Below are 23,251 nucleotides of genomic sequence, written 5' to 3' on the forward strand. Positions count from 1 at the left end.
CTCATGCCCTTCTGTACATGACCACTTCCCAACCCCATTATGCCATAATGGGATTTCGCTCAGCCTCTAGTGGCCCTCGGTCCTGTCCTTCAGCAATGCACCCCAGGCTGCTCCAGTCTTTTCTTTTTTTTACATTACTGCTGGCACCCATGCCTGATGCACGGAGGTGCTCCCTGATATTAAACATGCATATGGTGACCACTAATGTAATCTTGTCAAATGTGGACACTGTTACAATACTAATAATATTAGTAGCTCAAAATGACTATTATTGAACATAAGTAGCTCTTATTATGGAAAAGGGTAGATATATTTGGTCTGCAGGCTGGTGGTCCTTGGGTTGGACTTCTGTCCACCCCAGTGAAAACTGTGAATAATCTCAAAGATCTTTCATGTGCCCCCTCCAGCCCCCAGTCATAAAAGTCTCAGCCAACTGCTTTTTCCAGGTCCTGAAAAGTATTTTCCCTTTTCTACCTTCTGAGTCTCTCTTCTTCCTTACCTTGGTGGGAGGAGGATCCCACCTCAACTACTGTGTACTACAGTGGTGTTTGGTACAGAAAGTGTTTTCCTCAGGGCAGCCATGGAAAACGCAGGGAAGGCAGCCCATTAGAGCGAGTCCTTTCATGTGCATTCAGCTGAAGAGTAGGTTGCTGCATCTAAATCTGCACCTTCAATGCAGTTGATGCAGAGAATGATTGAACAGCAGAGGCAGCTGCTTTTAAGGTGACCAGCCTCCTGACTCAAAGGTGCCTAAGAGGTATCCAGATGGGAATATCATGAATGACGCAGATGAGGATGATCCATGAGGTTGTTTGATCAGAGTGTTGAAGTTTCAGAACTCCTTTAATATCTGAGAGATAATTTATCATTTCCGAACCATCTCAACAACGGTTGTGGAGGACTTCTTAATGCGATACAAAAATAAAGAACCTGAATGTTTACCCTTACATGGAGCATTCTGGAAGGTGCTGTCACTTGAATGGAAGGAGCTGGTTAAACAGTCCTTTCCCAGATTCCTCACAAGGCATTAACCCTTGGAGAATTTTCAGATAAGTTCCCATCAGTTGTCAAAGTTTATTCTCTCATGGCTGAGCTATCCTTACAGGGCATGATTATAACAAAGGATGCCTTTTCAGAGGATCCCGTGGATAACATGGTGGGTGTGGCATAAAGCATGCCTATTCAGTTTACATTTTTGTTCTCAAACTAATACATGTGCAACTTCCACAGTATAGCCTGTCTTTAAAGACTATTCAATGTTGTCTGAACGGGTCCAGCAGGACTTAAACTGTATATCTGCCCTCTCAGGGATGGTGCATCAAGTTTGCTTCCTTTCTGATGTCTTTTGATTCACTTTGTAGCAACTGCACGGTCCTCAATTACTTCTGAAAGACACCTTTGGATATGCGCCTAGAAAGAATATGCAGTACAAAAATATCGGATTAGGTGCCTACACTACTCAGGGGCCATGCTGTTTGGGCCTTAGATTGATAAATTAGTCAATTGATCAGCAGAGGACAGGAAACTGAAGATGCCTGTATGATCCTATGGGACAAGAAGAGCATTTCGGACAAGAAGAACCTTTTGTCTAGGAGAAGTCGGCAAATCATTTCACCGGCTCTTTCGATGTAAAGGTCATGGGCAGGAGACCCAGAAAAACAAATAAGTCTTGGCTCCAGCCTTCCACTGTCTAAACCTTTACACTGATCCAAACCTTGCACTCTCCCTTAAGCATGACTACCAACATGGTCCAGATTTCCCAGTGGAAGACAGAATCTGATGGTTCCTGCAAGCCTAGAGAACATTAATCTCAGACTCTTGGGCTTTGGAGATTGTGACAACTGGGTATCAGGTACCTTTCCAAGACAGACCAACAGAATGTTTCCCTCCAGCTCCTTAACATGGTGAAAAAGAATGTTGGATGCCATTATAAAAGGGGTTCAAGACCTGCTGCACAAGTCAGTAATAATTCCTGTTCAAGCTTCATAAAGATAGCAGAGATTTTAGTTTCTCCTGTTTTTTGTACAGAAAGGGGGTTTCAGCCAGCATTAACTCTTTTTATTCCCCATAATTCGTAAAAAAACATATGAATCCTCAGAACATTCTGCACTCACTAGTAAATAGTTTAATATTATTAGGCCTCTTATACAGATATTTCCATGATCTCATTCAGCCAGGGTCTTGGAAAAGCACTTTTGCCTATTGGAGCAACATTACCAATTTCAAGTTTTCCATTTTAGTCTGATGGCTACATTAGGAGTGTTTACAAAGCTCTTGGTGCCCCTTTTTGGTAGTATCCATTCTCAAGGAATGCAGGTCTACCCTTACTTGGGTGACTGGCTGGTTGCTAGTTCTTCTTTAGCTAAGAGATGCAAATAAGTCCAGAAGGTATGCAAGGTTGTTCACATGTATGGATTTCTCATCACCCACAAAACGACCCAGCCCTTTCCAACCAAGGGATTTCAGCTCATAGGTGTGGTGCTTGAAACAGATTTGGGGCATGCTTTTTGCCAGGATATATAAACTAGTTCTTCTCCCAGCTGGCCTTTCCAAGCTGCAGCCGTCTGCAAGGAAATGTTAGAAGGTTCAGGGGTTGATGAGTTCAACTCTGGCAGCGCTTTTGTGGGCACAACTTCTGTCCAGTCCTGGTTTTTCATCTGCATCGGTTTTGGAAGCTGATATCACATGAATTTGAGGCTCAGGTGCCTGTATCTTCATTGATATGTCATTACTTGCAATTGTGTTTGGTTCTGGAGAGCCTAAGCTGTGGTTTCCTGTTGGTTTCTCCCCACCCCACGTGGCCACAATAAGATGCATGCAATCTGGGCTATGGGCGACTTTGGGAGTTCTTTCAGTGCAAGGTCTCTGGAATCAGAATGAAATAGGAATTACATCCAATTGGAAGGAACTAATGGCAGTGCAGAAGGTTCTGTTGCAGCTGACCCTCTTTCTACTTCAGCAGCTGTTTCAGGTTCAGATCGACAATCAGATGGTTGGATCATATATCAAACATCAGTAAGGATAAAGGGTACCATTTTTATTCAAGTTGAGGCTTTGGGCCACATCACGCCTTCTTGGTCTGATAGCAGTCTATCTTCTTGGGAGGAAGAATGTGTCAGTGGACCAGCTAAGTCACATTCTTCTCTCCTCAATAACACTCTGTCTCAGTTCAACCATGTTTTTTGAAGATCTTGGAGAGGTTTGAGCGCCATTGGCTATACCTGTTTGCCTCCAAGGAGAAGGCAATAATTCTGAAGTTTTGCAGTATGTTACCCAATACAAGGGCCTAGTGGAGAGATGTTTCCATTTCCTGGACTTTGAGAGTTCTGCATGCAGTCCCTTCATTCCAGTTGTTTTTCAAGTTTGTAAAAGATTCAGGAGGCGCATGCAGAAGTCATTTTGATATCTCCATGCTGAATTAGATGTCTGTGATATCACCTTCAACTACAGCTGTCTGTTTGCCCTCATTGGATCTTTCTAATTTATCCATTCCATCTTCCTTCTCCAGTCTCCCTTAGACATCTTTGACTAGGGCCTGAAACTTGAAAGGCGTAATCTGTTGACTCAGGGCTTTTTAGCTAAATTGACTTTCAGCAGTCAAGTGTAGATGTTCTTCAACCTGCAAGGTTTATACTTGGCATTGGTGTAATTTTGAGGGACGGTGTTCATCTAAGGGTCTCAATATTTCCTTCTGAGAGCCTGTAAGGATTTTAGACTTTTGTTGGACTTTTTTATTGGGACTGTATGTTTCTATTTTACACAGCCAGTGGGCAGCTATTTAGGCATTCAGTGGTTCAGGATTGCAATGTATTATGTCCTTATCCCCTTGGCTCCTTCAGAGTAATTTTTCTTCTGCAACCAGTTATTCATTGCATAGACCCTGATTGGGACTTACCTCTGGGTCTGAGGGGGCATGCAGAAGGCTCTGTTAAAATCCTTGAACTTTTGTGACCTCAAGATTGTTTCAGTTAAAATTTTGTTTTTGATGGCGACCTATTTCGGTAAGCAAATTTAACATATCTAGGCTCTTCTGGCTTCAGATTCATTTTTGTTTTTTTCAGACAAACTGGTCTTTCATCCTAATGCAGCATTTTTTGCCTGCCACCCATCTCATTTCCAATGTTTGGATGATCTAGTGTTACCATGTATTCAAGGGATGAGGAAATGGGTCTGCATATGCTTAATGTTCACAGAGCCTTTTCTATTTATCTGAACTTGTACTTCGAGTTTTCAAAGGATTGACCCACTTTTTGTTACTTTTGGAGCTTCTGGCAAGGGACTTATATCTTTCTTGTTGGCTTAATGTAGCCTTATCTTTACTTATTCCTCTAAGGGAGTTGAACATCTGGGGCTTGGTCAAGGAAGATCAAAATGAGGAATAGCAACTTCTTGGGCTGCCTTTAGAGCGGCATCAATCAAAGACATTTGCAGTGCTTTGACATGGTCATCCACTCACATGTCCATAGCCCATTACCATCCTCACGTGGCTGTGTGTCATTGTCCTCAGATTCTACCTTATATGTGTTGCTATAGTACAACATAAAAGTTTATGATTCATTTTTAAATGTGTCAATTCAAGGGTGTTGCAGCATAAGCAGAATTTCTTTTCATTTTATCTAATTTGTGCTTTACCAGTTGATCATATAATTCTGCTTGACCATTACCTCATAGTGTAAGAACTAGAATGCAGAAGATGGACAGGGAGGTAATGACCTGGTTGCTTTCTGGTAATCTTCAAGTCCAGGTCTTCCTTGTCAAAATCTTAAATTCCCTCCCTCCCACTGTGAGGGGTATGTATTTTGATCATGTCCATTTCCCTGAAGCTAAGATATTTTCACAGATTTTTGGTGACTGCTTTCTCCTTTTGTATTCTGGTAGAGTCAAGGATAACAGTGGGGAGGGAGCCATCTTAGAAAGCTTCTTTTATTTTAGAATGGATATGTAAGCGATGTCTGTGAGATCAAGTATTTGCTAATACCACATGGAAAGGGATAACGGAAGCCCAGACGAGGAATAATGGCATGGAATGGTAACAATAAGAGGTCAATAAGTTACCTGGTATTGTTTTTAAGGTTCATCATTACAAGTATTTCTGGAGATTTCACTGTTGTGTAAATACAGTACTACAGAAGTTCTGATAATTTTCAGAAATGTCATCAGTAGACACTAGATACCACTATGCAGTACAGAAATACCCAACACAACAACGTTTTCACCAGTTCGTTCCCCAATTTACACCGATTTCCTGAATACGGCAGATGTGGCTGTCAGTTATAGTAAAACCGCTGCCGCTCCATGCACCGTAATTAGCAGCAACTTCTTGATTGAGGAACCAGAATTCTGCTAATGAATTTGTACCGAGCTCTGCCAATTTCATTTTTGCCTGGAGAATTGTTATTGATTTTATAAAAGAAAGCAACACGCAGGATCACATATATTGCAACATTCGTATAAAGCTTTCAGCCATCAATCTTTACAGCAGTTCTCTTGCATGTAGTAGTAAAGAAAATCAACAATTAGAATCTTCGGTTGGATCTCCCCCCCACCAACCCCTGTGCCCTCCCTCCTCCAAACTTATGCATCTGTAATGTCTGGTGCAAGAACAGAGATGTAATGCAGTGTCGAATAAAGGGGGCATTGTAGTGTCTAGAACCGTGGGCAGATTACGTGGTAGACCTATTAGTAATGGTTAGTCGTTCATCCAGGTTTGAACTCATTGAAAGTTCCTGTGGAGGGTGGTTGAGATCATGCAGCATGGTTGCCCACGCCCGTGAGTCATCATCTATTTTATTGTCCATGCACACTCGTTTCATACGGATTTCTTCCGCTATGGCCCATTCATTTACATCTCGTAGCCACGCTGTTCTACTGGGAGGGTCTGGTGAAAGCCAGTGGATAGCTATTCGGCGGTTCGCCAAAGTTAGACTGAGGAGAATGTACTTTCTGCTGAGTGTTTTTTGGGGGGAGCAGCTATAAAATGTGATATAACATGCCGCTGTGTTAATGGTATCTTCCACCCAGAGGCCCTATTAATGTCTTCTAGAATCGGTCTCCAGTATGGCAACAATGTGGAACAGTCCCATATCATATGGATAAAACTTGCCTGAGGGTCATGACATGGCAGACATTTATCTGAACGCGTAGGGTAGATCACACAGGGTGTCTGTGGGGAGATATGTGTTTGGTGCAGCAAGTTAGATTGCGTCCATTTGAAACGAGCATTAGAACTGGCCAACCGCACTCCCTTATGAATGCATTCCCAGTCCCGCTTGGATACGAGTTCTGGTAATAATGCCTCCCAACTTGCTTGAATCGATAGTTGGGCATCTGTGAGGTTGTCATGCAATGCTCTGTACAATTGAGAAATAAGGCATCGTCCCCCTGCCATCAACAGGAGAGTAGATAGCGTGATTGAGTAAAGGGAAGCTTCTGGGAAGGTAGGCCAAAGCTTTCTTACCATCGTGGACATTTTATTGTGTTGTAGGAATTGCCCTGGCCCCAGTCGGAATGTTTCAAATGCTTCCGTCATTGTAATAAATCAACCGGATAGGTAGAGGTTGTCGAAGGTGGTGCAACACCTGTCTTTCCATCTTTGGATGGACATGGATTCTGCTATTTTACAAAATGGCTGTAGGGACCAGATGGGCATGTCCGGTGCAAATGGGGCACGACGAATGACCCTCTTGACAGCACTCTCCCATATACTTGCCACTTAACATATCAGATAGGGAGTATCCGAAGGAAGCCCAGAGCTGCACACCAGGAGGACCGGCATTTCGCCCTCCACATGTGTACCTCTCATTAGTGCCTTCTCCCAGGAATCCTCCAGGGAAAGCCATGAGATGGCATGTTGGAAATGTGCCGCCATGCAATATAGCTCTATGTTGGGGACCTCCAAACCTGCCTTCCTGCACGTCCGCTGCAGGGTGGAAAGACTCACGGGTTTACGTCTGTCCGCCCATAATAAGTTGATAATGATGCTGTTAATCTTCCTGAAGTATTCTCTAGGAATTCTGGAGGGTTTTAAGGCAGCGAGGAACCAATATCATTTTTGCCACTGCAATTCTCCCCATAAGGGACAGAGGTAACTTTAGCCAGGATTTTGCAGAGGCTTGGAGGCCTTGTATCACTCTCCCAATATTTAAGTTGTGAAAGGATTGCACTGTGGGTGCCACCCAGATTCCCAAGTAGAGGACATCAGTAGTCTCCCAAAGAATCATCAATGAAGGGAGGCTCTCCTGTGGCTGATCAGATCGGGAGCCCAGGGGATATAATTTAGATTTAGAGGGGTGGACTTTCAGACCTGAAATCTTCTCAAAGTCCTGCATTGCAGATATGAGAAGAGGCACCAATTCAGACGGTCGACAAAGATATACCAAGGCATCATCAGCAAATAGGGAGACCACATTAGTGGTCTCCCTAATTGGGATGCCCCAAGGATGTAATGTCTGTCGAAGGTTCTGAGCCAGGGGCTCCATCGCCAGCATGAAAAGGAGTGGTGATAGGGGACTCCCCTGGTGCATCCTCATGCTGAGTGCAAACAATGCCAACACTTCTTTACCAGTTCACAAGCCGGTGCAGGGGTCAGTATATGAGTTGGCTCCATTTAATATATTTGGGGCCAATGCCAAATTTCTGCAATACATGCCTTAGGTAGGACCAATTGAGGGAGTCAAAGGCCTGTGCTATATCTAGTAATACAAGGGCCAGTTCCTCTGAGATGGATTGTGTGGAGTGTAAACATGGTCTAAGTGGAGTATGTTATGTAGAGCATTATGTTTGGGAATTAACTCGGACTGGTCGGGATGTACCAGTGAGGAGAGATAAGGGAGATGAGAGGCGAGCACACTATTCAGCAGCTTTACATCTAGGTTTAGGAGGGAGATTGGTCTAATCACTGTTGGCATGGTGGCATCTTTACCCAGTTTAGGGACCATGATTATAATGGCCTCTCGCATGGTGGGTGGGGGGGTATCTTTGTTGCAGCAATTACCCATAAATCTCCAGGAGTTTGTCCACTATTGTGGCCACATATCTATGATAAAACTCCACTGGGAAGCCATCATTCCCTGGAGCCTTCGACATTTTGAGGGAGCAGATCACTGCAATTATTTCCTCTTTAGTGATAGGCCGATCCAGCTCCTCTCAGGAGACAGGGGTAAGTGTGGGAAGTGTCACCTGGGACAGGTAGTCCTCGATATCACTCATGCATATCTAACAGGGGGCAGCCTAGCATAGGCTAAGATGGGAACAAAATATTTAATTGATGACCCTTTGTGTGTGCACTAATTGGCACCTATTGTTAGTCATTGCCAGGACTGTGGGAGCCTTCCTGGTTGACCAACTTACCCAACACGGCTCCAGTTTTATCGCCTTCGGCTTGGAGTCATTTGCAAAAGGCCATGTACAGATATTTTTCTAGGTGGCACCAAGTGTCCAATAAAGTTCTATGGGTTTTGCTTCACTCCTCTAGTTGTTCGAGCCTTAATGGAAGATCCTGCTCAATGGCCCCTAATTCTTTCTCGAGGACTTGGATATCTTTACCCAGCTGTTGGCGAACCCGCATATGTCGTTTTAAGGCAGACCTCTCAAATTACTATCTTCATCACCTCCCAGTCCATTGCCCTCCTAGCTAACATACCCCAATTTTCTTGGAAATAAAGGGTCAATATTTGTGTTTGAAGGGAGGATCCGAAATAACCCCCGCCCACATACGCCCCAGCGGAATGGGTGGTCTTCTGGTGTGGTTCCCAAGGGTAAGACGCACCCAGGACTGATGAGAGAGAAACCACAGTAGGTATACTGCATTGAACACATCTGGGGCCAGGCTCTTGGAGATAAGGTAATAATCCAGGCGGCTGTGGGTGCCTGTTGAGGGAGCCAATGTCCTTTAATCATATTATACAGCACTTTATTCTACTAAACAGCTTGATCTGTGTAAGCGCTTCTCAATCTGACCTGCACACTAATTCCCCACCATTCTAGTACATGATCAGAACACAGCTCTGACAATGCTCCTCAATCCTAATCTACAGCACCCTATTGTATCTTCTCATAGAGGTGTCTCAAACGAGTCTATGAATGTAGTTATTCCTGAAATGCTTCACCCTAACTACTGCAGTAGAACCATGCACGCTAATTGACAACACCTCTGCTGATGCACCTCCATATTAGTCAAGCAGCTCAGCTGATGCTACTCTATCCTGAGTTTTGGCTTCGCCTGCATTGCCTTTTTAATTAGGTTTACATAAAGAAGTGCATCAGCAGATCTCTGTCCTCCAACATGCAGGTTCGGACTGGCCTGCCTACAGGGCACTCGAACAGTGCCTGATGGGCTGGTCTGAAAGGTCAGTGTGTGGGCCGGGTTGTTGGCTATTTGTGGGCCTGTTTTATAGCCTGCTGGGTGCTTTTTAATGCTGATTTCCCTGATATTGAAAACAAACATTGCCTGCACCAAACTTGTATCCATGCAGGCTTACATACCTTGCAGAGCACTTGTACAGCACCTCTTTACACATTCAAAAATGCCTCAATTTGCAGGCATTAGTCTCTTTTTTTAGCAATCTAATTAATTGACAGCAGGCCACTTTTATTATGGTACCCAGGCCTATTTTTGTCCCCAGCCTGACACTGATAAAATCCCCTTCAATAGCATTGCTAAAGACTGCAGAGAGGGCAGAAACTACTTCATTAAGCACTAAGGTCGGAACTGGTGCTTGCATCTGACTAAGGTCAGAAATAGACGGATAGTCCTGGACTTTTCCTGCTACATTTGATGCAATTGGCCACAACTGTCTGCTCAACAGATATTCTAGGCCTTCAAAACAGGATCCTCCACCACCAAAACCACCACCACCAACGATGGTGTCGCTGAAGCATCAACCCTCCTGCCAATCATCCTTACAGCCATGTGGCCCTGAAGACCTCTATGCCCTGTCAAGGAAAGGTCATCATTGGACTCGCTGTGTTTAATCCCTGAGTCTCTAACTCCCCTGTGCTAGGCTACTTAGCAAAGACCTCCTAGCTATACCAGTCCACTCGTCACCTCCTACCGATGTCTGGGTCAGCTACCAAGATGACAGTCACCAAACCAGGGACACCAGGCTGAGATGGTTTCACAGGGCTCTTTGTTTTGAGTGTAAATACCTCAAGACCTCCCTCTGGTGCTCAACATTAATGCTGCCGATCCTCTGGTTCCCTGCACCCTACATTGTGCACCCTGGCATCTTTGATCTTCCCTGATCCTTGTACACATTAACCTGGTTAGGCCCATGTGTGGTGCTTCTACCTGCCAGGATCCAACGGATAAATGAGGTGCACCGATGCACCCCATTAGTGACCTGCTACGCCTACCCTTGCTGCAGCTCCATCTCTTGACACTCACAAAGGCACACTGATGTGCAGTACTTAATTTACAAACAATTATTATTATTATAAATTAATAAATAATAAAAAATGCGTTTTCTCAGAATCCAGCAGAAGGTGATGGTCAATGAAGCGATTGCTGAATGTCACGGCTGCATAGCCTTGATTTCAACTCTTGTATCTTCCTTTCACCACTATGCACTTCCTGTCTCTGCTTTTTCCCTTTGTCACTGTTTTCCTATCTTTCCTTTCTTAGCAGTGCTTTAAATGGGCCGGTACTGTCCAGTACTGAGTACCAGCACTTTTTTATTTTGAGAGGGATGGTACCGGCAGATCTCAAGAAAAACATAATACTTTTAATTGGAGAGTACCTGCACTTCTCGGAAACAAGCAGGCACTCTGGCAATCCTGGTCCTCAAACAGAGTGCCAATCCCGACCACTATCAACAACCTGCACAAATTAAACAACGCTGATGTGCCCGAAACCAGGCACGCTGCACAGACTGCTATTCTATTGCTGAGGCACAACTTAAGGCCTGCTGATGTGCCACAGATTTGGTCTGCTGCCTCTGACTGCATTGGTGATATTGAGGACTAAGGGGGTGCAGGTCTAGGAAGGTGCAACCGGTGCCACCACACCAGGCGCTGACGTTTGTTAGGGGGCATGTTTACAAGCATATTCAGCAATTTTCAGGCAACAATAAAAATGTCAAGATAATTCCAGTGATTAATGTTCTTCCTGGAGAGAGATAGTTTAGTCTAGTGGAAATTTTGACTCATCATAAGGTAGCGCAGAGTATTAATATGCTTGCTACAAAGCACTGTACCATGCAGATAAAGTGCTTATAGTGTAAATAGATCAGTGAGTTACTGCTTTTGTCAGAGACATACTTTTGTTATTTGCAGTTAACAAGTTAGAATCCTAATATAGAACAGTGAGCTATTAACTGTCATCAAAGAGCTGAATGCAAACTGCAAGGTGGAGATTAGAGTGTCATGAGTTTTCCCCAGTCTTTATCCTACTGTTGCAAAAATGGTTAATTTGTGTAGAAATCAATCGTTATTATTAAAGAGAACCCCCACCATGGTGTTACATTTTAAGTCCTGCGTTTGTGCTTCTCCAGAACAAGCACTCTTAAGCTATACAGCCTACCAGTATAGATGATGTGTGGCTCCTACACCTGAAGCCCTCTGTCTTATGTAACATTTCCTATATACTGATTTACATATGACTAGGGATGGGCGGTGAACTTTGCTCCGCTGGCAGAGTTCATGGAGTTTTAGTACTCCACGCGCTGCCCTGCCTGTCACTTGAAGCGAATGAACTACAAGACCCACTAAAGATGCGGTACGGGCCCTGGTTTAACACGTCCTTTGATAGGAGGCAATGGGAAGATGATAAGGTCCGGAAGGCGATTCCAGGCAGCCTTGAACTGGTCCAGGTGCATGTGGCTCTCTTTTTGCCCCATTGACTACTCAAGGAGGAACATCTATTTGTATCGAGGGTGGAGGCACAGCGGACACGGGCTGAAGGAAAGGCGACAGTACACCCCGATTATTGTCTCTGCACACAGAATCTTATCACTGCCAGTGATAATCATAGGGGTTTGCAGTTCGGCGCCACTGTCTCCTTCTGCAGCAGGCACCATGGGCAGTGGGATGAACAAGGTCACGTGCACTGTGAATGCCTGTCATTTCTGTCCCTTTATAGCAGCATGAGGTTTAAAATGCAAACACATCAGTGATTGACCACAAATATCTGCGTCGAAGAACTGAATGGCCAGGCTAAATCATTTGCACTGCGCAAAAATTGCATCTGTTGTAGCAGTCATTCTTTGCCAAACATGTATTAAATATTTTTTTTTAAGTGATGGTCTGTTTCTAAATCTCAAAGGTCAGCGGGGTGAGCATGTGATCATTCTATGACTGATGTATTTTGGTCCTGATCCAGAGTGGAATTTGACTGCTGTACAAAGTCATTATTTCAGTGCAAAACGCGGCCTCTCAGTGCCTGGGCCAGAAGGGCATTTTTTGCAGTTCTTGTTTTCTTTTCCAGTGGGAAGGACCGAGAGCCTTCATTACTATTGTACATTCCTGCAACATTGTGTTTTATTATGGTGTAGTCCCGGTTCACTGGCAGGAATGGGACGATTTCTACACCACTCTCTCGCTTAGACACACAGGCACGTGCACACACGCGCACACACACAAACACTCATTTGCCACATGGATATCTAAACATACGTTTTCCTGTCTTGAATGTTTAATCACATGTGGAGTCCAAATGGCTATTTGCCATTTGACTGTCAGTTATTGACTAAATACCCTGCCTTGGGTGTGAATCTGTGTCAGTGGCTAGGACCGGGCAGCGTTCCACCTCATGCAGACTTCACAGAATTTTACTGAGTTTTTAGGTAACTGCAGAATTCTGCAGAGTAGAACTCTGCGATCTCCGCCCACCCCTACATATGACTGATTGTCTCCATGTAATGTGTGTGTAATTGTAGGAAAGTGCCCTCTTTCTTGGAATAGTTACCCACATTATCTGCCTGTTGTCAGTGTGTTTGACTGTGTTCACTGGGATCCTGCTAACCAGAACCCCAGTGATTATGCGCTCTCCTCCAAATTTGGTTGTTACTAACCTTTTCTTCCCACAATTGGCATACTAGGGCCCCCACGCAGTACTTAATTTGTGCTTGTTGTTTCCGGTGCTGAGCACCAACACTTATTTTGGAGGGCCGGTGCTTATTCTTCTGCCTCAAGCATTTGCTGCAAGCGACAGACACATATGGGAAAGACGGAGGAAGAGAAAAACGAAAAAGCGTCACAAAAGGAGAAAGCAGAAAGATGCAAGAGTGAGCTGGAGGGGCAGGGAGTGGCTTTCGATGGATTGAAGAGGCCCGGGATGGCTTTAGGATTACGCTGCCTCAGTATTACGTGTTCGCACATTTAATTGCAGCAGCCGCACGTTTTATTTACAAATTAAGCACTGCCCCCATGTAAGTCCCTAGTATATGGTACCTAGGTTCCCTGGGCATTGTGGTTCCAGGGGATCCCTGTGAGCTGCAGCACTTATTCTGCCCCCCATAGGGAGCCCATGCAAAGGGTTCTGCAGGTCTGCCATTGCAGCCTGCATGAACTGGGTGCATGCACCCGGTTTCAGTACAGGTCACTGTAAGTCACCCCTATGGTAGGCCGTCTCGGCCTAGAGGGCAGGGTGCGACTATCTGTGTGGGAGGGCACCCCTGCACTAGCAGGGGTGCCACTACGAACTCAAGCTCCATTTTACTGGACTTTGTGAGTGCGGGATGCCATTTTATGCGTGACTGGACATGGGTCACTACCTATATCGAGCTATATAATGGTAACTCCGAACCTGGGCATGTTCTGTATCAAACATGTTGGAATCATACTCCAATACTGTTACAAGTATCGGAAGTATGAGTTCATGCACTCTGGGGGCTCCTTAGAGGACCCTAAGCATTGCTAGCACCAGTCTTCCAGGGTTTTCTCGGTCAGCCCAACTGCTGCCACCCCTCAGATGGGTTTCTACCCTCCTGCTGCTTGATATGATCAAGCCCAGGAAGGCAGAACAAAGGATTTCCTTTGGGAGATGTATCACCGTCTCCCTTTGGAAATAGGTGACTGGCCTGGAGAGGGCTAGCCTCCCTAAGCCACTGGTTTCTCTTTGAAGGGCACATTTGGTGCCCTTTGTGCATAAACCAGTCCACACCAGTTCAGGGACCCCCAGTCTCTGCTCTGGTGCGAAAATGGATAATGGAAACGTGAGTGACCACTATCCTGTCCATCACCACCCCAGGGGTGGGGCCCAGAGCTCCTCCAGAGGGTCTCTGGGTTCTGCCATCTTGTTTCCAAAGTTGGAAGAGAACTCTGGGAACATCTGAGTGGCCAGGCCAGGCAGGTGACGTCAGAGGCACCCTCTGATAGCTAGTTACCTGGTTAGGTGACCAAGCCCCTCTTTGGGCTATATAGGGCCTTCCTCTGGGGTGGGTCCTCAGATTCAGCTTGCAAGACTCCAGCAGGACTCCTCTGCAACCTCTGCTTCGACTTCTGGACTCAGGAACCACAACAGGACCATCCAGGAAACTACAAGCTGCAGATCCACAAGGAAGACTCTTCTGCAACATTGTATCCAGAACTCCTGGCAGCTTTGCAACATTTCCCCGGCTGTGCATCCTAGGAAGACTGGAACTCTTCAGCCTGTGTGAGAAGAAGAAGGAATCTCCCTTGGGGTGAAGGCATAACTCCCCTGTAACTACAGGTGCCCAGATGCATCGAGGACCGGCTGAGTGGATCTCCCCTTATCCTGAGTGGCGTGGATCCTGCATCATGGGTGGTGGTCCGGAGAGTCTCTCTTGGTCCTCCCTACCAGCTGTCGCACTTTGGTGGTGGTAAGTCTTTTCCACTCCACGCAAGACAGTACCCCTGTGTGCCAAGTCCTTTGCAGCTACAAGGCTTTTTTTTCCACCTCCAAGAGGAATTTCAGGCTACATGTAGTTCCAGCTCCCATCACTCCTTCCTGCAACTTCTGGACCTCTGTGTGGTCCTCTGATGATGTGGGAGCAACTTCTGTGATGCTACATGGGCTGCTTCTGTGACTTCTGTGTCCCTGTGCTGTGGGACACATGTGGGTGCTGCCTTTGCTCCTGTAGGCCTCCTGTGATGAGGATGGTCCCCTGTGACTCCATTTCCTGGGTAGAGTCCTCCTGGACCTTGCTAGTCCCTGGCAGCACCTCTTTTCCTCCAAATGCAAGTTTAACTTTACCAAGGCTAGTTGGTGGAAATCCTTCACTGACACCTATCTGCCATCCAGCTTCCAGCGTGGGACACCTCTTGCATGCATCAGGAACCCTTCTCTGGCTTCTGTGCTGCAGTGCTGACCTGTCTTCCTTCTTTGTTGACCAACTCCAAAAGGTACCTCTGGGTGGGAGATATCTCAAACTCCCCCTGGACTTGACAGACACTTCTGGACCTTGTCCCCTCTCTCCACAAGTCTCCATCTTTGGTTTTCCATTGCTGGTTCCTTGCAGACTGTTCTGGGTGTCTTAATTTTCTTCTTTTCATCCTTTGGGGTGGTTTAGGGGAAACCCAGTGTTTTATTCCTGCATTCCTAGTCGCTGGGATGTACTCCATTACTTACCTGTGTGGTTTCCTAGTACTCCCAGCTCCCCTCTACACAATATACTTACCTAGGTGGGGGCCCTGTGTTTGCATTCCTCTTTCTTAGTATATGGTTTGGGCTCCCCCTAGGGCTACTGTTGCATATTGCTATTTTACACTGTTTTCTGTCCTTTGTATGCCTCTAACTGTTGATTAGTGTATATGCATGCATATATATATATATATATATATATATACATATATATATATATATATAGTGTATTTACTTCCCTCCTATTGGAGGGTTGCCTCTCTAGTATTTTCTGATACTGTGTTCCAAAAATAAAGTACCTTTATTTTTGTACAACCACATTTTTTCTTTCTTGTGTGTAAGTACTGTGTGACTGTAGTGGCACTGAATGAGCTTTGCATGCCTCATAGATAAGCCTTGGCTGCTCATCCATAGCTACCTCTAGAGAGCCTGGCTTCTAGACACTGCCTACACATCACTGAGAGGGGATACCTGGACCTGGTATAAGGTGTAAGTACCATAGGTACCCACCACACACCAGGCCAGCTTCCTACAGTGATGTAAAGTGCTCTGACACCTTATACTGGCATAAGTGGCACTACAAAACAAAATAAACGCATGTGAGAGGGAGTGTTATGGAGACTTGAAGGCACTATTAAAAAGTTGTAGTGAGGAAATCCATGGCGGAAGTGGTCATTTACGGGTGGCAACAAACATTGTTGCCCTGGGTGCCAGCAGCACTAAAGCCATCCCTGGGAGTGAGTACAAGCCTGCAAATGCATCCCTATATTGACCTGATGTTGCCCTCCTTCGGTTCCAGTGCTGGGCTTGCGCACAGTGCACAGTTCAAATGATACACAACAGCCTTGAGCTGCTGCCTGCCACTGGCCTCCCAGGGTGGGACATTCAGTGGGGTGAAAAGATGCGCCTCAGTCCTGCACTTGAGCATCCCAAACCCTTCTAGCACTGACAGTATACTTTACTCTCTGATGCCCCTCAGTCTCCCGTAGTTTCCCAAGCTCTCCATGTGCTGCACGCCATGCACACGCCAAGCAATGCTCCATCACTCGGGACTTGAGCACCCTTTACGTCTCTGCACAGAGGGAGAAGGTATCCATACCTTGCTGGGTCGCGCTTCAAGGAATTAATTCCATTTCAGGAGGGGAATCACACACTGCTCTATCACCCCCTCTTCATGAATGGGGCCCACACAGTGCCACCTGCCATTAAACACAGATCGCACCTTTCAACATAATGAGCTATCTGCCATCGGACCCTATGTTATGATGTACAAATCATTAAAGTAAATGAACCAATAAAGTAAACTCTGAACATGCCTTTCCAGTGCATCTCAGTGTTGTACGTGCAGCACCTCCTGCACATAGCATGCGGAGTCCCTCTCCTACACTGGTCTTCCCGTTCACACCACCAGTGTTTGAAATAGAAATGCAGAGTACCTGCTTATTTCTGAGACGTGCCAGCGCTCTCCATTCATTTAAAACTATTATGTTTTTCTTGAGAAGTGCAGGTACTCTTCCCCATAAAAATAAAAAAGTGCCGGTACTCCGTACCGGACAGTACCGGCCAATTTAAAGCACTGCACACCGCTTTAAATCCATCCCTGCTCCTAACATACTGAGGCCAAAGTGCACGGTGCAATCATTTCCGAGCTAGATCACTCACTCATGTGTTAGTTCCGAGACCCCATGCACAGCTTCACGGGTTCACCTCAGTCCTCGCTTACAACACCCCCTGCCCTGACCCAGCTCGGCTGATGCGCTTTACTCATGGCTGCCAGTGCCCTTTACATTTTCAGAACTTGGCTCCCCTTCGGGTCTGTCAATGCACATCAGCCCTGACCTGCACCTCAGCCTTTCGATGCAGTTAGTGGAAGCCTCACCGTTTTACCAAGTCACCTCGGCCCGACCCATTGGCCTTTGCGGTACAGTCTCCCGCCCCCAGTCGTGAGGGTGTCACAAGCGAAGTGGCACACAGTCCTTCACCCCTGATCTCCGCAGAGTTTGGCGAAATCCCTGCTTAAGGCCAGAACAAAGGCTGCCACCGTCCCGCCTGACCTAGTTCAGCGTCTCAGGGCGGCCAGGCCCCAATTAAGAAATACCTCAGGGCCGGTAATCCTCGGATAAGACTGTCCCTTCCACTGTGGCACCCTCTTCACGTTCTCTCTCCTTCTCTCTGCTTCTCCTGCAGGCTGTAGGGACTCCTGTCCCCTGAAGAGAGACCCACGGGGGCGTCCAAGCCCTGCCGCCTGGCAGTCTCCAAAGGTTGGTGGTCTCACCTCGAGAGCAGTCCCTGAGGGCAGTGAGGTGCCATCACCGGGGCACCCCTTGTCTTCTTGGCGAGCAGCAGCGGGCATCATGTCTGTGGACGGCTCGGAACCTGCTAACTGGAGCGTCGAAGAGGAGAAGAACTACGATGACTGGTACCTGGACGAGCCCGCAGCACCTACGAAGCCCGCTCACGAGTGAGTCTGACTGGCCTCCAGGGCAGCCATGTATGTACGGAGAGGTTTTGAGGCAAGGGTAAAGTGAGCAGTTGCCCCAAGGGCTCCACCTTCCAAGTTCGACCCTGTGAAAGAGAACTTTCTGTCTATTTGACCTCTGTCTAGTCGTTTTCATTCTCTCTCTCTCTAAACCTCTCTCCTTTGGTCTCCCTCCATCCCTGACTCAATCTGTCTACCCATTGTCATCATAAGGGTTTTTGGAGTCCTGGGCAAGACATATTTCAACTGTTGCGTGACCTTGCTAAAGTTTAATATATCATTTAGTACTGTTTGGCACCACAGAGGATATGCATTATCAGGAAATAGATAATAAAATTCAGATTTGTTTCATATGGGGGTGGGGGGGGTATATGTATCTATTTGTCTTCTCTTCTAAGGTGTCCAAATTAGGTGCTTGGTTCTGCTGAAAGAGATCAGTAGATTTTTCTCTGGACCAGATATTTGCAATACAGTAGCACCATGCTTTGCATTTTCAAGTACTGGTTCTAGAGTAATGCATGATTCGAAGACTGGTAGGGTGACATGGGGACGAATTCCCATTTCACTGATTGTATTATAATCAATACATATCCCTTCTCTTTTCTCTTAACTTTCCATCTTTCATCTCCCTTCTTCTCTTTCCTTTTCTCTCCTCCTTCCTTGTTCCTTTTACCCCTGCTTCCTTTCCCTATCCCTTAGTCTTTGCCCATTCCTTTCCTCATTCTCCTTTCCCCCTCTCTCTTGCTTTTTTCCCTTAATCTTTTCCCTTTCCTTCCCCGTTTCACCCTCCTATGCACAATGCGTTCCCTGCCTGGAGCTCACCATAGTTTTACCTGGAGGGCTATATAACCCCTGCTGTAATGAGACTACTTGTAAGTGTGAGAAGAACTCTAGTCTCAAGAGCCTTTTTATGTATTCTACACGCGTCTTCTCTGGTGCAGTCCTTGGTTCCTGACATAGGATCACCTCACGTTTTAAGATTGTATGAAAGGTCTATGCTAACTCAATCCTTGGCCTCTCAGATTCGATCCTGTCTAATTATAAAGGGAATGTTCCATGTGTCATTCATCACATCCATGATCTCCCTCATTCTTTATGTCCATTTAGTCATTGACCTCTCCATATGGCTCGGGCACGATGGGGGCACTGTTGGGTTTTCATTTTCCTTGCCCATTCAGTCCTCAATGCATTAAACGGCGATAATATGTTAGGACAGTGGGTGGGGTTCACTCATCATGCCCATTCACCCAGAAGCCTCTTGATGGCATTATTAACCTTGTGTGTCAGACTAGACCAGCCCCTTCTAATATATGTACTCCTTATTGTGACAAAATCAAGAGATCCCGCAGAGCACATCCTGGTGGTGGTTGTTAAGAGCAGCGATAACGTGATCACTGGAAGAGACGCTTCGTGCATTCTTGGACAGAAAGTTATGTTCTTCAACATAACTCTTATCCCCTAGGTTCTTTTGACTGTCATGTTCAGGTACTCAGTGGACATTAGGATTTAGGTAAAGGAGACTTCAAAGTCCTTAAATAAGGCAGCATGGCCCAATTAACAAATTAAGTGAGAACGCTCCAGAGGTAGGTTTACCTTGGAGGTGAAAAGTTTTAAGTAGACACACATTTCTCAGTGGCTTTAATACTTTACAAAAAACTACGAAGTTCTTTTATTTTGCCCAATGCTGGTAAAATGAATTCACCAATCCATGTAGCCAGTTGTCCCACCAACATGTAATGGATATTAAACAGATGGGGTTTGTACTTGTCCTTTGTCACTTGGGTGGCAAATTCGAACAAACACTGGATAAGCTAAGAGGTCCTGCCTATGTGAGAGCTATTGGTTTTGCCAATATTTTTTTGCCATGTTGTACAGCAGCCTGGCTGCTGTTCAGCATGGCTAGAAGTTAATGGTGTGGCACAGAGGAGGATGGCATAGAGGAGAATGGAGTGGGTTAGAGTAGGGTGGCGTAAAGTGCAGTGGCCTAGAGTAAAGTGGCATAATATAGAGTGGCATAGAGCAGCATAGAGTAGAGTGCTCCAAAAGGCATAGAGTGGGGTGGCATTGACCGGAGTCACTCAGAGTGGAGGGGTGTAGAGTTCCATAGATTGAAATGGAGTGGCATAGAGTAGAGTGGTGTAGAATAGCACAGCGTAGATTACAGTGGCATAAAGTAGAGTGGCGTACAATGGAGGGATGTAGCATGGCATTGTGTGGAATGAAGTGGTGTGGTGTAGTGAGTAGTGGCAAAGAGTGGTAAGGAGTGGAGCGGCATAGAGTAGAGCGGCATAGAGTGGAGAGGTGTGGAATGACGTAGAGTGGAGTGGCATAGATTAGAGTGCCACAGAGTAAAGTGGAGTGGCATAAAGGAGAGTTGTGTATTTCAAAGTGGCATGGAGTGGGTGGAGTTGACTGTTGTAGAGTGGCGTAAAGTAGAGTGGCATAGAGTGTGGTACAATGGTATTGTGTGGAATGGCAGTACAGTGGAGTAGAATGGAATTGGGTGGCATAGAGTGCCCTAGAGTTGAGTGGGATGTAGTGGCATAGAGCAAAGTGGCTTAGAGTTAAGTGGCACAGAGTGTGTTGGAGTGGCCTTGTGTCGAGTGGAGTAGCATAGAGTAGCGTAGAGTAGAATGAAGTGCCATGCAAGGGTGTGACATAGGGTGGACTGGCATAGTGTAGAGCGGAATATAGTGAACTGGGGTAAAGTGAAATAGCATAGAGTGGCATAGAGTACTATAGTTATGGGTGCAAGTGAGTAAAGGTTCAATAGAGATGAAAGATAGGGTGAAAGCAACACAAATAAGAAGCTATATGACTGTGTTAAAGTAAGAAAACGCAATCCACATCCTGGATTAATATCAAAACGCTTATAAAATAAAAATGTGTTGCAAAAAGAGGAGGAAGAACAAAGATGAGGAAGAATACTTGTACTTGGCCAGTGCTCCAGGGGGCATCTAACACAAGAAGGGAGAGAAAGCCTATGGTAGCTATACAACCGAAAGATTGGAAATGAGAGTGACAACAAAAGCAAATAATGGTATGCTTAGGCGGTTTGTAAGCCCACAGAATCGTAAACAATAAATCTTGCATCACAGTGTGCGCTAAGAGTTCAAGACCTAAAAAAGAAATGACCCCAGCTTGACCTTATGAATTTCTTTGCTTGCTCCCTGAAATACTCCTCCGATACTTACAGCCGCAGGGAAAAAAGACCGAGCTTAGTGCAAGAAAATGTAAGTAGCGCCTATTCCTGCCCATGCGCGGCACTCAGACACTTATGCTGTAGGGCAGGACTCCTCTTTCGACTTTTTGAATTTAAACTTTAATTCGGGGATGAGATTGTGAAGTTGCAAGACTTTGCCCATCTTAATTTAGGCCAAAGTTTCCCAGGGTAAAAATTATTTTGCCTACCCCTAGTTTCAGTACACTGAGTCTGTAACATCAGCATCTTTAACTACTGTCGTACTGCCATCGATTCACTCAGTCCAGTATTGGCTGAGGCAGAGAAAAAAAACCTGAAACTGACTATGTTTTTGCTGATCTAGTGCCGAGCTGTTTTCTTGGCTGGAAGAGAGCACGTGAGGGTTTTGTGGTTACACGTTATATTCATCATACTGAAACTCCTTAGCGACTCACAAACAAGTGCATCTCACATTCATGAAGCTTGCATCTTGGTAATTTAGTCCGTACTGGAAACTGTTCAAGATTTCTGCCCCTTGTCTGATAGACATGCGCAGGTGTCCAAATATGATTCAAAGTCAGCAGTTTCAAGCAGAATGGCAAGAGACTTCATGAAAACATTAATTCAATCATGGATTTACCCTACACAAATGAGCATTCGAAGTTACATTTTTACGTCCACCTACTAAGCGTAGAACGTTTGTATAATTTGCACTTGTTGAAAATACACCTTATTTGATTTGTATGACTTTTGTAATTTGTTGTGCAATTGCTTATATTTTCTTAAGGTCTTTCTACAGTCAAATCCTCAGGTATTTCCCCTTAAATCCAATCCTATCAGCGTTTTCTCTTCCTTATGCTGCAGGGCTCAACAATGTGGTCCTGGCCTCAAGGCTCCACTCTTACATACCCGCGTTCCTCCTTTTCAATGCCTTATCTTATCAGAATCATGTTTTCTGATCTTTCAAATACAGATCCCTCAATACTACAATCCTGTTTTCTGCAGTCCCCTCAAATTGATTATTTTGAAGGCTCGCTGCTGTTACCCCCCTGGACAGCCTGCGCACCACGCACCACACAGTATTTGAAATGCTGCATTTTGTCTTCTGCTGTGTTTTGTGTTTGCTTTCTGCATGTATTATTCTGAATGCCTTCTTGTTTTCTGTGACCCTTCAGAATCATCCTGCCATGCGATCCAACTGTCCCTGACCAGCTCTATCACCTCATCCTGGCTCCACTTTCGGTAAGAAATCAGAAGCGGGTCTGGCATGACTGATGAATTTGGAGGAGATAATCAGTTTAATGTAGAAAGCACAAGGTGAAGTCACACATTCAGTCATTCACATGCTCATTCACTCGTCCATTTGCAAAATCCTTCACTCATACATGCTTAGCGTCTTCTTACACGTGCACTTAAGCAGTCCCTCACTTCCAAATGTGGCTCTTCGCTCATAGTTTTGCCTGCCCATCATTTCAATCACTCATTTATTTGGTCACATGAGGTCTCAGTTCCAAACTCACTCATGCACATTCATGCACCAGCGTGGTCCAAGCTCACATATTCACTAATCTACATGCTCAGTCCAAGGCATTCTCTTTCTTACTCTTCTTGTTTCCCATAGTTATTAAGACAGTCATTCTTGCATCGACCGGTCCTGTACTCACTAATACACTCGCTGCACACTTTGACCTGCTCAATTCATTGCTAACACTCAGGCTTCATAATTTCCTCTATCATTCCTATTGCACTTTTCCACCATCTCAGGGCCCTCTTACCTTAATAAATACTGAGTGAAGCTATAATGTCTCACAGTTTGGAGCTCAGAGTCCTCATTTCCTGTAAATATTTGTCCAGGTCCTACTGGAAACGAAACTCTGGCAAAAAATAGTCCAAGCTAATTACACACTGCAGGAGGCCGCAACTAGACTGGGCCAAAGGGGGCTTCATGGGTTGGGTATGGAAGCACCCAAGCCTACAGCCACAGTAGCAGAATTGCCAGTGTGCCTCTGCATTTACCTCATGGACCTGAAGGCGTTAGTCCCTTTGTTAGAAT

The 23,251-nt window shown here is 45.5% G+C and overlaps 1 protein-coding gene across 2 annotated transcripts in view; it reads left to right on the forward strand.

Annotated features, from left to right (window-relative positions):
• The window catches only part of STRA6 (signaling receptor and transporter of retinol STRA6), a 276,453-nt gene that overhangs the window by 94,543 nt on the left and 158,659 nt on the right, over positions 1-23,251 (forward strand). For both annotated transcript variants that reach the window (XM_069222218.1, XM_069222219.1), the window contains exons 2-3: positions 17,726-17,999; positions 22,374-22,440. In XM_069222218.1, the coding sequence (XP_069078319.1) occupies positions 17,893-17,999; positions 22,374-22,440 (174 nt within the window). In that variant the 5' untranslated portion in view covers positions 17,726-17,892. The remainder of the gene's footprint in view (positions 1-17,725; positions 18,000-22,373; positions 22,441-23,251) is intronic.

Source organism: Pleurodeles waltl, chromosome 3_1, assembly GCF_031143425.1.
Source record: "Pleurodeles waltl isolate 20211129_DDA chromosome 3_1, aPleWal1.hap1.20221129, whole genome shotgun sequence".
NCBI lineage: Eukaryota > Metazoa > Chordata > Amphibia > Caudata > Salamandridae > Pleurodeles > Pleurodeles waltl.